This window comes from Mus caroli, chromosome 5, assembly GCF_900094665.2.
Source record: "Mus caroli chromosome 5, CAROLI_EIJ_v1.1, whole genome shotgun sequence".
Classification (NCBI taxonomy): domain Eukaryota; kingdom Metazoa; phylum Chordata; class Mammalia; order Rodentia; family Muridae; genus Mus; species Mus caroli.
Window position 1 is genome coordinate 25,240,760 of NC_034574.1, and position 12,420 is coordinate 25,253,179.

At 48.0% G+C, this 12,420-nt stretch overlaps 1 protein-coding gene across 1 annotated transcript in view; it reads left to right on the top strand.

Moving 5' to 3' along the window:
* The window catches only part of Dpysl5 (dihydropyrimidinase like 5), an 84,522-nt gene that overhangs the window by 24,698 nt on the left and 47,404 nt on the right, over positions 1-12,420 (top strand). The window contains exon 2 of the mRNA XM_021163502.1: positions 9,368-9,632. Within this exon, the coding sequence (XP_021019161.1) occupies positions 9,372-9,632 (261 nt within the window). The 5' untranslated portion in view covers positions 9,368-9,371. The remainder of the gene's footprint in view (positions 1-9,367; positions 9,633-12,420) is intronic.

The window sequence follows — 12,420 nt, forward strand, 5'->3', positions numbered from 1 at the left end:
GAGGAGGAGGAGGGAGGAGGAGAGAGGAGGAAGAGGAGGAGGAGAGAGGAGGAAGAGGAGGAGGAGGAGAGGCTGGCTATGAGCATGTGGAGAGAGAGGGGAGGGGAATGGAGGGGGAAGGGGCGGGAGGAAGAGAGCTAGGAAGCAAGAGAGAGCAGAGGGGGCAAGCAGCCCCCTTTATAGTGAGTCTGGCACACCTGGCTGTTGCCAGGTACGTGTGGGGCAGAACCTAGACAAAATGCTAACACCTGGATAATAAGAAAATGAGCTCTCATTGACATACAACGGGTTTGTAGATTCCTGCTGATTTGTTGGGGAAAGAACTCAGTCCCAGGGTAGGTGATGTTTGTTTGTGGACCATCAGGGAAAACAGATCATAGGAGTGGGACTTTTTTCCCCTCTCCTGATCACCTGGTTGCCATTGGTCATGACACTAAAGGAATGCTTACCCATGATGCCAGGATTTGTTTGATGACCGCGTTGAGCCCACAGCTCTCCTGTCATTGGCTGTATGCTTTATTTGTATGTCCCAAGTATTATTCTACAAGATTTTAGTTTGGTGCTAGAGATTGAACTCAGGGCCTCCCATACACTAGACCACTGAGCTATACCTCCAACCCCATAAATATCATTTTAAATCTACTCAATAGTTGATTAAAATTTTAATGAATTAATTAGAAAATTTTACCATTTTATATTAGTTAAGCACTTTTTTTTTTCTTTTTAAATTTAGAAATCAGTTTACTTACAAAATATTGGGGCTGAAGAGATGGCTCAGTTATTAAGAGCACTGGCTGCTCTTCCAGGGGTTCGACTCCCAGCACCTATGTGGCAGCTCACAACTATCTGTGCCTCCAGTCCCAGGGCGTCTGATGTCTTGTTCCTAGTGTTCTTAGCCAGGAACAGGCAGGATCTTTAGCTCTGCTGGGCTCTCCAAGGCCCCCAGACAGCTGTCTCCAGACCCCAGAAAGAATTTCAGCAGCACCCTCTGAAGGAAGCAGCTGCTGCTCAGACACCCACCAGAATGGCTGCTTCCCAGACTCCAGCCACGGTGTGGAGGGACAGATTTCCCAAGCCAGGAGGGAACAGGCCAAGACTCTTCTCAAGTTGAGACCTAGCTCATGCCCATGATACACAAACAGGCAAGCTGGCCATATACAGTATACAGTAACTTACCATTTTTAATTTATCAACTTATGCTCGGCCTTTCCCACTTGCTGCCAACTTCCCCTCTGGTTTTCCTGATCTGTTGAAGGTTTGATTTATTATGCATTTAACTCAAAAGAAGATCCTGTTCCCAGAGGCTCCAGGGTGCGCTGTCAGCCCTCCCAACACTCCCTCTTTTTGGTGATTTTCAGTGTCAGGACCAAATCAAGAGCCTCACATCCTAGGCAAGCTCCCCCACTGCACTGTACCCCCATAATCTCACCCCCGCTGAGAATGGCTCTCCCATGGAGAAAGCTGCTAAATGCTGTCTCACTGTTACTTTCTTTTGTGCTCCTCAGAAGGAAACTAGCTGCAGGGTTTCTGCTCATTTTAATCTGAAACAACTGCTGAGGGTTGCCCTTTGCCTTTTGATCTGTGACAAATGGTGACTACTTAGCACCACCCCAGCCAGCCTAGAGTGTCAGCTTCGAATCACACCAGCCTCACCTCACCCCTTTAGGTGTCACCCAGTTGGGTTGGCTTAAATGCCATGGGAACTTCTTGTCTATTGTTTTGATGTCCCAGGGGCAAGTTATATGACAACTCACAAATCCACATTCTCTCTCTTCTCTCTCTCCTCTCTTTGTAAAGCAGAAGTAGGCTTTATTAATAATCATCACAGAGAAAAAAATGGAGAAATTGAGAAAAAGCAAGAAATCAAGGAAAAAGTCAGAGACATCCTTCAGAGTGGGCGGGGTTCTCAAGAGAGGAAAAGAAGCCACCATACACTTTTGTGGGGAATCTCACAAAAGAGGATTGTGAGCCAACCAGTGACTGTGAAAAATAGGAATGTCTTAAATGTCTTAAAAAGCCAATGCCACATTCACGGTGAGACCCTTGTGTAGGAAGGAGCCCATTGCACCCATGTGCCTGTGCAGCCTCCAGCTGAGCTGTTAGGTGGTGGGGGTGTGGTAGAGGTGGGGGGGTGCGGCAGCTGTGTGGGACAGACTGTGCAGGCTCCCCTTGTCTGGCATCTCTCCACAGGCACAGGGAACGGGAGAAGGTGATGACAGAAGTAGACAATTCCAAAATGCAGGCTTGGGTTTGGCATTTCCTTGGCAGAATACTGCCGACTTGGAGGAGTCCAGGGTGTGTGCTTTTTGCCCATGCATGCTGCCTTAACCTTGACTGTCTCTGTTGAGCAAGATGCTCCCGGTGCGAGTTCTGCATTAGGAACGCCCGCCTACGGTGGGGCTTCTGATATTCAGCAACACTGTTGCTGGAGAGCGGTAATTGTTGCTATTTTGAACCTGAAGAGGCTTTCTCTGAAAGACCTCCCTTCCTGCTCATGGTGTTGCCTCCCTCCCAGGAGGCCCTTATCCCAGCATGGCACATCCCCTTAGAATTTAACCCTGTACTGGCTAAGGAAATACAGACTCCAGCCACAGAATCAGGAAGTCTGGGGATGCAAGCTGTGTAGATAAATGTTGGCACATCAAGATATGCACCATCTTGCTGTTGAAGGCCTCGCTGCTCCTGAATGAATTTTAGAATTCTTTAAGAGGCCTCAGTGTGCAGGGAGCACTACGCTGCCCCTCCTGGAGAGTCCTCCTTTGTTGATGAAAGTTCAGAGGCTGGAGGGAAAGTCACCGCACACCGATGATCTGTGCAGTTCCGGAGTCTGTGCTTTATTCTCGATAGTGACTTTAATTATGTGACATTTTTATCATTTCTGCCTGAGAGAGCCATGTGTTCTGAATTATTTTGCCTGAACAGACAAATTGCTGTCTGATTAAAATTTTTGTTGTTGTTAAATGCATGGGCCAGAAGTCTCTAAAAGAGGTGACATTTCTTTTGGGGCCCAGTTTGTCCCTTAATGGTGATTTAATTATAATGCGCATTTCTGTCTCATGTGATGCTAGTCTGTTCAGACTGTCAGAAGGATAAAAGCATTGATTTGGCGATTTGACAGTTCTGAAGCCTAGGGGTGCTGAGGTCAAGGTACCCACTGATTCCATATTTGATGGGGGCTTTATTTCTGGCTTTAGGGGACAAATGCCATTATGTTGTTTATGTTCACGTGGAGGAGAGGGACACTCCTGTTTCTTCTAATAAAGATACTAATCCCATTCGTAAGGGTTTCACCTTGTAACCTAATTACTTCCCAGAGGCTCCATATCTAAGTACCATCCATATTCCTGGAGATTTGGGTCTCAAGCTTGGAGGAAGACACACTGTGTGCACTTTACAGTGTGTAATAAACCTGTGAGCCAGATATGAGCTCTTGTGTATGCAGTTGCAAGTGATTGGGGAGTAAACTAGGTGATCTGGTAAAATCAATGCTAACATCTGTACAAGGCTTCTGTTCTGAGAAGATGCTGCCTAGATCTGCGGTCTCCACCGGAGCAGAGGGGCAGACGAGCCAGGAGCATGGACGGTGTTAAAGAGCAGATATTACAGTTGCCTTCCCTTCTGGAGACTCTCTAGAGGACAGGCACATCCCCACAGACTCCATTCTGTCCCAAACCCTTCCACATGCAGACGGCTGGCAAGGCTGTGGACAGATGCCAGGAACACACTTCTGTTTAGTTTAGCAGAGAAGAGCAGGGCGGGCGAGCTGTAGATACAGGTGCTAATGATGTTCCGGGGGAGGTGAGAGGCATAATGAACATCAACAGCCAACAGTAGAGGGGTAGAAGAGCTTGGCATCTTGGTGACACAGACTTGGAAACATAGACCTGTGGGAGGACACTGATGCCACGAGGCTTTCTCTTTCCTGTCATCAATAAACAGTTGGTCTCACCCATGTCAGCTCCCGGTCTGAGAGACTGGCAAAGGCACCCAGTTTAAACCAGTATCTGTCAGTGTTTTATCTCTTTTCCTTTCAGTTCCTCTGTGAAGTGGATACTCTCCCTCAAGCTGTAGGAAGACAGTCCAGTAAAATGGAACAAAATTAGAAGCGAATACAATGTTGCTTTTAAAGAAAGTCTCCAAATGTATGAACAATGAGTGTATTCAGCAACCTCGCCTCAACTTTATCCCAACAAGACAGAGCAGCAGATTAAGGGTGTTCCATAGTCTTGGTCATCCCCAAATGCTGAGCCCCATGGATGGTTCTGGTGACAACAGTTCTCTGTGCCTCTTACAGCTAGAAGCAGAAGTCAGGACAGTGTTCGAGGCACTGGGTCCAACCCTGCCCCGAGGCTAGGCTGTGATTTAGACAAAGTGGCTCCACTGGGCAGCTACAGATCATCCCACTAACATATTGGCAGCATCGCTTAAGGATAAGAGTGTGTGCACTGGTATGTGTATGCCAATGATGCTATAACAAAATGCCCCATCCTGGGTGGAGTAAACTGGAAACTACTTGCCTCTAGCTCTGAGGCCGAAAGTCTTTTGTGTGGGGAGGGCCTGCCCTAGTTGGTAGATGGCTACCTTTTCACGGTGGTCTCATATGGCACTCTGTTTTTAGTTTTTAATATCTTCAGAAAGAAAAAGAGAAAAAGACCATCTGGTCTTTCTTCTTACAAGAGTACCAACCCCATGAGGTCAGGCTTCCACCCTATTTTTAGCCTCATTTAACTTTAAAGACATCTCCAGATACCACCATCTGCTCCTGCGGGTTAAGGACAAATTCAGCGTATACAGTTGAAGGTCGGGAGACATAGGGTGTGGATGAAATCCTGAGTAAACGTGTGTTGTTGACAACAGGAGGGTCACGTCGGAGACAGTAATGCCTCAGGCTCAGGGTCCTAGCAAGGCCTTCCTGTGGTTCAGATGCTGATGTTGTGCGGTAGCATCAGCAACAGCGCCCTCCCAGTGAAGGAATTTCCGTTCCAGTGTTCTAAGTGTACAGTCCAGCCTGACTATCCAAAACTGACTCAGTGTTGTAGTAGTGGGGTCTCCAGACCAGGGTAAGTGTAGGGTTGCCTGCTATCCTCCAGGGGAGTGGATGTTCACTGGGAAGTAGGGGAAAGATCTGTTTTTGAGACAGTGACAACTCCGAGAGAAGGGGAGGGAGGGCTGGAGCCCCGTGAACAGTGATGGCTCCTCTTCTGAGAAAGGATGGCATGGGCTGGATCCTGCCAGCTGCCTGGACCAGCTGGCTTTCTTCCTGGCTTCTTTGTAACAAAAAAAGAAAAGAAAGAAAAAGAAAAAAGAAAAAGCCTTTAATCTCAGCACTCTGGAGACAGTGGCAAATGGATCTCTGAGAGTTCAAGGCCAGCCTGGTCTACATAGGAAGTTCCAATTCAGCCAGAGCTACACAGAAAGACCCTGTCTCAAAAACAACAACAAAAACCCAAACAACAAAACTGAAGCAAGCATATGAATGCCCCTATTGTGAAAACAAACACTTGGAAAATACTGAAACTATGAAGAATATAGCAGTCACCTGGGCTGAGTTCCCACTGCTAACTTCCCTTCAGTTTGCCCATCCTGAATCTGAAGTATATCCCTTCCCCAGTCCCTGTTACTTTCAAACTTCTGTTTCTTCCTGTTCAACCCGAGGCTGACACTTCGTGCCATATTTGCTCTTCACAGGATTGCACAGTAAGGGCTGGGCTCATGATATTAATGTCCCAACAGTCCCGTGCCCTTGCCTTTTGATCTTGGTGGCAGAACTCAGAGCAGAGCTCTGTGCCCCCTGTAATTTATTCCCGCCACCCTATCCTTCCAGGTTTCCTGCCCTGCACATGAGCGCTGTGAGCGCCAAGGCAAACCAAGGCAAACCGGTATTGTCCTTTAAAATATGACTATGACTATGTGATATGTGGCAGGGTCACAGTATTTGTGAGCCTTAAAGCCACTTGGAAAGGCAAGGGTTATGTATTTGCATCTCTTCCCCTCTGCCCTGCCACCACCACCATCTTGTCACAAACACTGGGCCTGTCCCTTCCTCACCTTACATGGCTTTGTAAAAAGGGAAGAGGTGAGAAGGTGAAAGGAAGAATTTGGCCAGAATAGTCCCCCCCCCCCGCCCCCCACCGCCACCTATGAACCAAACCCATGTTCAGATTATTACTTATAAACTTAAGACTCCAGTGTCCGGTGTGTGGGACAGAAGTTTCTGTCTTGTGTCTGACCTTAGATACCCGACTTGTCCCCATCTTCTCCAGTCCCTCTACTTCAGCTTCCTCCCATGGCCTGTTTGCCAGTACCTTCCACACTGGGGAGAAAGGCCTCTTCCCCCCAGAATAATACCTTTCAGGGGGCAGATGTTCAAGGGTCACAGCTGCCAGTCCCTGCCACCTGTCTTGTGTCCCCAGGGCAACAGCTCCTGAATGCCAGTTTTCCCCCAACGGTTCAGGAGCACCTGGTGGCCAGGCTTAGGGGGCATTGGATCCTCTCTTGGGGTTGTTTCCACATGAGACCCCCTGCTCTAACAACTGAGAGAGCAAGCCACACACTACAGGTTGCTGGTGAGTCTTCTTCTTGCAAGAGCTGTTTCTTGCACAGTGATAGGTTATTTTTCTGCTGGTGAAATGAACCAATTCAAACCAGATTAGATTATATCAAAGGCAGGTTTATTCTGAAGCTGCTCTCCGGCAAGTTCACTGGCCCCAAGGATCCCAGCCAGGGAAGTCACCATGGGGAGAGAAAAAGACTGTGCGCAGAGAGAGAGAAAGAGAAGGAGAGAGAAGGAGAGACCAAAATGCCTGGATTATGTAGGGAAGATCCTCTGGGGAGAAAAGACTGGAAAGTTGAAGGTTGGGGACTGAGGGATGCTGGGAGAACCTGGAGGCCAGGTTTGCTTTGATATGTAAAATATGCACCTCAGTTCCTGTCCCGAAACCAAACACACAGATCCCATGAAACTTCTGCTTGTGACTTGCTTGGTGGCAGGCAACGTCTCCTTCATGCTATAGTAGTTTGCTGTGTTGGATGCATGATCTTGTGTCCAAGAATAACAGATGTCCCAGAAACTTCTGGAATGGGTCTCCTGACCACACTTGAAGCCGAGCTATTAGTAGCTGAGGTCCTTCGCCATTTACTCTCTAGGTTCCTGTATCATCATAGTGAGTTTCAGTTGTCTGCTTGGCATACCTGGAAAAAGGAAACCCCCACTGAGAAATTGATTGGCACGTGGGCATGTCTGTGAGACATGTTCTTAGTTGATAATTATGTTGGAGGGCTCAGTCCATCGTGGGTAGTGCTGCCTCTGGGCAAGCGGGACTGAGCTGTCTGAGAGAGGAAACAGGGCAAGCCATCTCCTCCATCGTCTCTGCTTCAGCTCCTGCCTCCCACCCGGTTCCTGCCTGGAGCTCCTGCTTTGGCTTCCCTTCATGGTGGACTTTAAGCTGTAAGCTGAAATAAACCCTTTTCTCCTCCAAGTGTCTTTTGGTCGAGGTGTTTATCACAGCAACAGCAACCAAGAAAATACACGTAGCCTCTACTGGACACTGGGGCAGGGGAGAGGTGATGCCCAAGGTGACTGACTGAGGAGTCTCTGCTACAAAGTCTCGGACCATCCGTGGGCATGGAATCCAGTGCCACGGAAGCACTCAAGTCTGTGGAAGATACAGGGAGAGTCAGAGGCAGGAAGGCACTTCATAGAGAGGACAGCAGAATCCAGCCCTGAAGGATAAGACATTTACCATGTATGAAAATGACCTTAAAGCTGGGCATAGCAGCACACGCCTTTATCACGGCATTTGGGAGGCAGAGGTAGATGAATCTCTGTGTTCTGGTCTACAGAGTGAGTTCCAGGCCATCTCAGGCTACATACTGAGTTCCTGTTTAAAAAAAAAAAATGTTTCGAGACTTAAATCTCTGGGTACTTGGCCGTAGGTTATAGGGGTTTTTCAGTTCAACAAGCTTACTCTGCAGCCAGCAGAGAAATTAGAAAGCTCCCAGGCTTCGTGGGTAGTTTTCTTTTGAGACTTATCCAGGGGCATGAGGGCCATTGACTAAATGAAGAGTTGGATGGCTGTGGGGTTTGGAGAATGTGGCTCTTTAAGACATGCCCCAGGGCCGGGCGTGGTGGCGCACGCCTTTAATCCCAGCACTCCGGAGGCAGAGGCAGGCGGATTTCTGAGTTCGAGGCCAGCCTGGTCTACAAAGTGAGCTCCAGGACAGCCAGGGCTACACAGAGAAACCCTGTCTCGAANNNNAAAAAAAAAAAAAAAAAAAAAAAAAAAAAAAGACATGCCCCAGGATCCTTCTTCACCATGGAGGGCTAGAGAGACACTGGTCACATGAGCCAGTTTGACTGACCTGGTTATTTGGTAATCACAAACATCTTAGCAGTTTCAGCTTTATCACCTGTAAAAATGTGGCTCCCAGTGAAATTTTGGAAATAATATTAGGTAGTAGGTATGAATGCTTTACAGCAAGCTGGCATAAATTACATACTGGTAATCCCAGTACTAAGGACATAGATTGGAAAGAACAAAAGTTCACAGCCAGCTAGGATTTCAGAGCTATATAAATTCAGATAGCATTTTAAAAAGGTAAAGAGCGCTGTCTTGGGGGCTGGGAAGATGCCTTGGTCAGCACAGAGCTTGCTGGAGAAGCATGAAAGCCCAAATTCAGTCTCCAGCATCCATGTGAAAAGTTGGATGTGGTAGTACACACAGATAATCCCAGAGCTGGAGGGCAGAGACAGGAGAATCTTGGGCCCTGCTGACCAGCCAGCCTAGACTAAAGGGAAAGCTCCCGGTCCAGGTGAAACAAGGGCGTGTCAGGAAATGTGTGGCAAACAGGGCTGGAGAGACGGCTTAGTGGTGACAGCACTGGGTGCTCTTTCAGAGGACCAGGCTTTGAGTCTAGCACCCATATGGTGGTTCACAATTATCCTTCCTGAGATCCTACAGCCCTCTTCTGACCTTCTTGGACACCAGGCACACATGTGGTACACATACATATATGTAGGTAAAACATTCATACACATAAAATAAATAAACCGAAAAAGAGGAGTAATGCCCAGGGTTGACCTCTGACCTCCACATGTGTTTTTTCACACGTGAATACGTGCTTGTACACATCTAAGTGATGTTTCTGTGAGTCCCAGTCCCCCCATCCAGATTCCAAATAAAACCCTCTGTGAGGTCAGGGAAAGGCACATGGCTAAAGCTTCCCATACAACAAGGGTTTTTCAGGCTTCCATCTCTATTCACCCTGGCTGTGGAACTGAACTCAGACAGAAAGGGGTGGGCGTTAGTGACTCTGAAATGTCCCTGGGTGATGTGACCTTAACCAGATCCCCACTTCTCTTCCCCAGGAACATGCTTGCCAATTCAGCCAGCGTGCGGATTCTCATCAAGGGAGGCAAGGTGGTGAACGATGACTGTACCCACGAGGCAGACGTCTACATTGAGAACGGCATCATCCAGCAGGTGGGCCGTGAGCTCATGATCCCCGGTGGGGCCAAGGTGATTGACGCCACCGGGAAACTGGTGATCCCGGGAGGGATTGACACCAGCACCCACTTCCACCAGACCTTCATGAACGCCACGTGTGTGGACGACTTCTATCATGGGACCAAGGTAACTTTGTACCCAAAGTTGCTTTCTCCTGTTTCTGCTCCAGATGAGATCCACGTGAACTAGTGCTTCCCTGGGCTGTACAGGAAGGGGCGTTTCTCTAGAGATGGATGTAGCAACTAGACTAGGGGTTACGGCTAAACATCCTAGATCATTTAAAGGGAAAAGGACGTACGTCTGTGTCACTGATTGAACCACCCGTGTACCAAGTAGGGGCTGACTTTACGTTTGCTTTTTTATGCCCTGTAACACAGACCTAGGGGAAGATGAGAATGAGCGGGTGATAATTGCCGTGTATGTTAATTTGGTAGACTTGTTTATGCATGGTAAGCTAAATTAAGTCTCCAACGTCTGCGACAGATTGTTAAGTCACCTCTTGATGTTTCAAATGGCAGAAAGTGCGAATGGAAAATAGCTATCTTTTATAATTCTCCCAAGTTTGTTCATTTGTTTTTGAGTTAGGGTATTACATCATAGCCCTGGCTAGTTTGGAACTCACTTTGTAGACCAGGCTGCCCCAAACTCACAGTGGTCCACCTGCCTCTGCCTCCAGAGTGCTTGCATTAAAGGTGTGTGCCGTTATGCCCTGCTTTTTTTTTTTTTTTTTTTTTTTTGAGATAGGGTCTACTCTGTAGCTTAAGCTGTCCTCTAACTCAAGACAATCCTCCTGCCTCAGCCTCCAAAGTGTTGGATATGGCCTCCAAGCCTGGTTGAGTCAATTTGGAAAGTATCCGTGAGTTCGCTTTTCGGCATGGGTCATCACAGACACAGTTCATCTACAGAGCTGGATGTGAGCTACTGTCTGCTCCCAAAACACAAAATTCAGAAACGCAGACTTGTAAGACAGAGAAATCAAAAGAAAACTGCATTTTACAAAAAGAGCCCCAGGTGGATGAAACCCTGACCACCGCTGCCATGGCTCACCTTTGTAATAGCTGTCGGCCACATGCCAGCTTCTCCATGGACAGCAAGGCTGGCCCACACTGCTCTGCTCCCCCAGAGCCGGTACTGTCTGGAGCTAGAGAATCTGCCTATATAGGACCCCAAGGCCTTAGTATTGAGTGTGAGACCCCCCCCAAAACATAACTTGACGACAGATCGCTGCAATGGCAGGAAGTTTATTGTTCCGACATGCGTGGGGTTGCTCAGACTCGCAGGGAGAGTGAACCCTGAATTCAAAAAGCACAGCTCCTTTGTACACTTTTTATGGTGGGTTATTGTGATTGGTCAGCAAAGCAACAGTACATTTTGAACTTATAGGTCAGCTATTAACGTCACAGCTATTAACGTCACAGCTATTAACGTCACGGGGGAATTCTAGCAAGGTCAGGGCGGTTTGTGGTCTTTCTTGGGATTTAGAGCAAGGCGGGGCAGGGGGCTTTTTCTGGGAACTGCTAATCTTGTTTTTGCAGCCTCGGGCTTAGTGTGGTCATTTTGACCGCAAGTTTGGAAAGTCCCTTCGGGTGGGTGGGGAAGGGGCTAGGTGGTCTAGAATTTATTTTGGATTCTACACCTACAAATATCTGCCCAGTGACTATGTAAACATTGCTTATCTGTGTGGATCTCTAAACCTAGCAGGTTTTAGATTCACTGTGGAGCTGTTTTAAAATCCAGAACTCCTGAAACACAAGTCCTTGCCATGGCTGCAGTTCTTGAAGAGTCTGATTTGGGAGGACTCATCTCTAACGCTTCCTGAGTGAAAGTGATGCACCAGTTTCTAGCCCTATGTCTGCAGTTCTATGTCCTACTCGGGCCTGCAGCCCTAGATCCCTGCCCTCATGGTCTTGTGCCTTAAATTCCCTAAGCTCAGGACTCTGCCTGGGGCTCAGGTGTTCCTGCCACCAAGCAGTGATTGACCGATTCCCCAAGCTCACCTTGAGAGTTCTGGCTGGGGCTTTAGAGATGGGAGAGGCTGGGCTCTGGAAAGACAGCCCTATAGGCCTGTCCTATAGAGCAAAGCAGATGGCCTAGAGCTCTCTCTGGGGTAAAGAAATACCCACTTTCAAGCCCAGAGGCTTCAGAATAGATACTTGGAGGACCTCGCTGTGACTGATCACAAGAGCCACTGCCTGACCTCTGAACAGAAGCTCTGAGGACTCTCAGCCTGGGGAAGAGAAAGGAGCAGACATCCTGGAGTTGAGAAGGGAGTTGATACTGCCTTCTGTTCTAAGAAAGCCCCTGCATTCTACAGGTGGTGTCTCACTAGTGAGATAGGGGACCCCATCCTTATAAACTTGGGGTCCTTTTGCAAGATGTTGTGGTGGCACTTGGGGTTCTTCTTAAAGGCCATTAGTATCACTCAGATAAGTATATCCACAGCTGCCACCCTGAGCGCTCAGACCAGCCCAACCCCCCCCCTTTCTCTCTCTCTTTCTAGTTTTTCAACGCAAGGTTTCTCTGTTTATTCCTGGCTTTCCTGGGACTCAGATCCATCTATCTCTGCTTCCTAATTGCTAGAATTAAAGGCGTGAGCCACCACCATATCCAGCTGTCTGTGGCTATTTTCATTGTCAACTTTATTAAGGTACAATATACACACAGAGCTGTGCCCAGGCACCCAGAGTTGCCACACCTGATCCTACTCTGGTCACCAGCTTGTTTTCAATGAACCAAGACCCCGAAGCCCCACCCTGTCTCCACCAGGGGTAACCACTATCCTGACTTCAGATACTACAGATTTTGATAAAATGTAACAGCAGTGTGATTCATAAATCATATCATTCGTTATCTAAAGTGTACAAGAGCCAAGGGATGGGGGACATGCCTGCAATCTTGATACTTGAGGGACTGA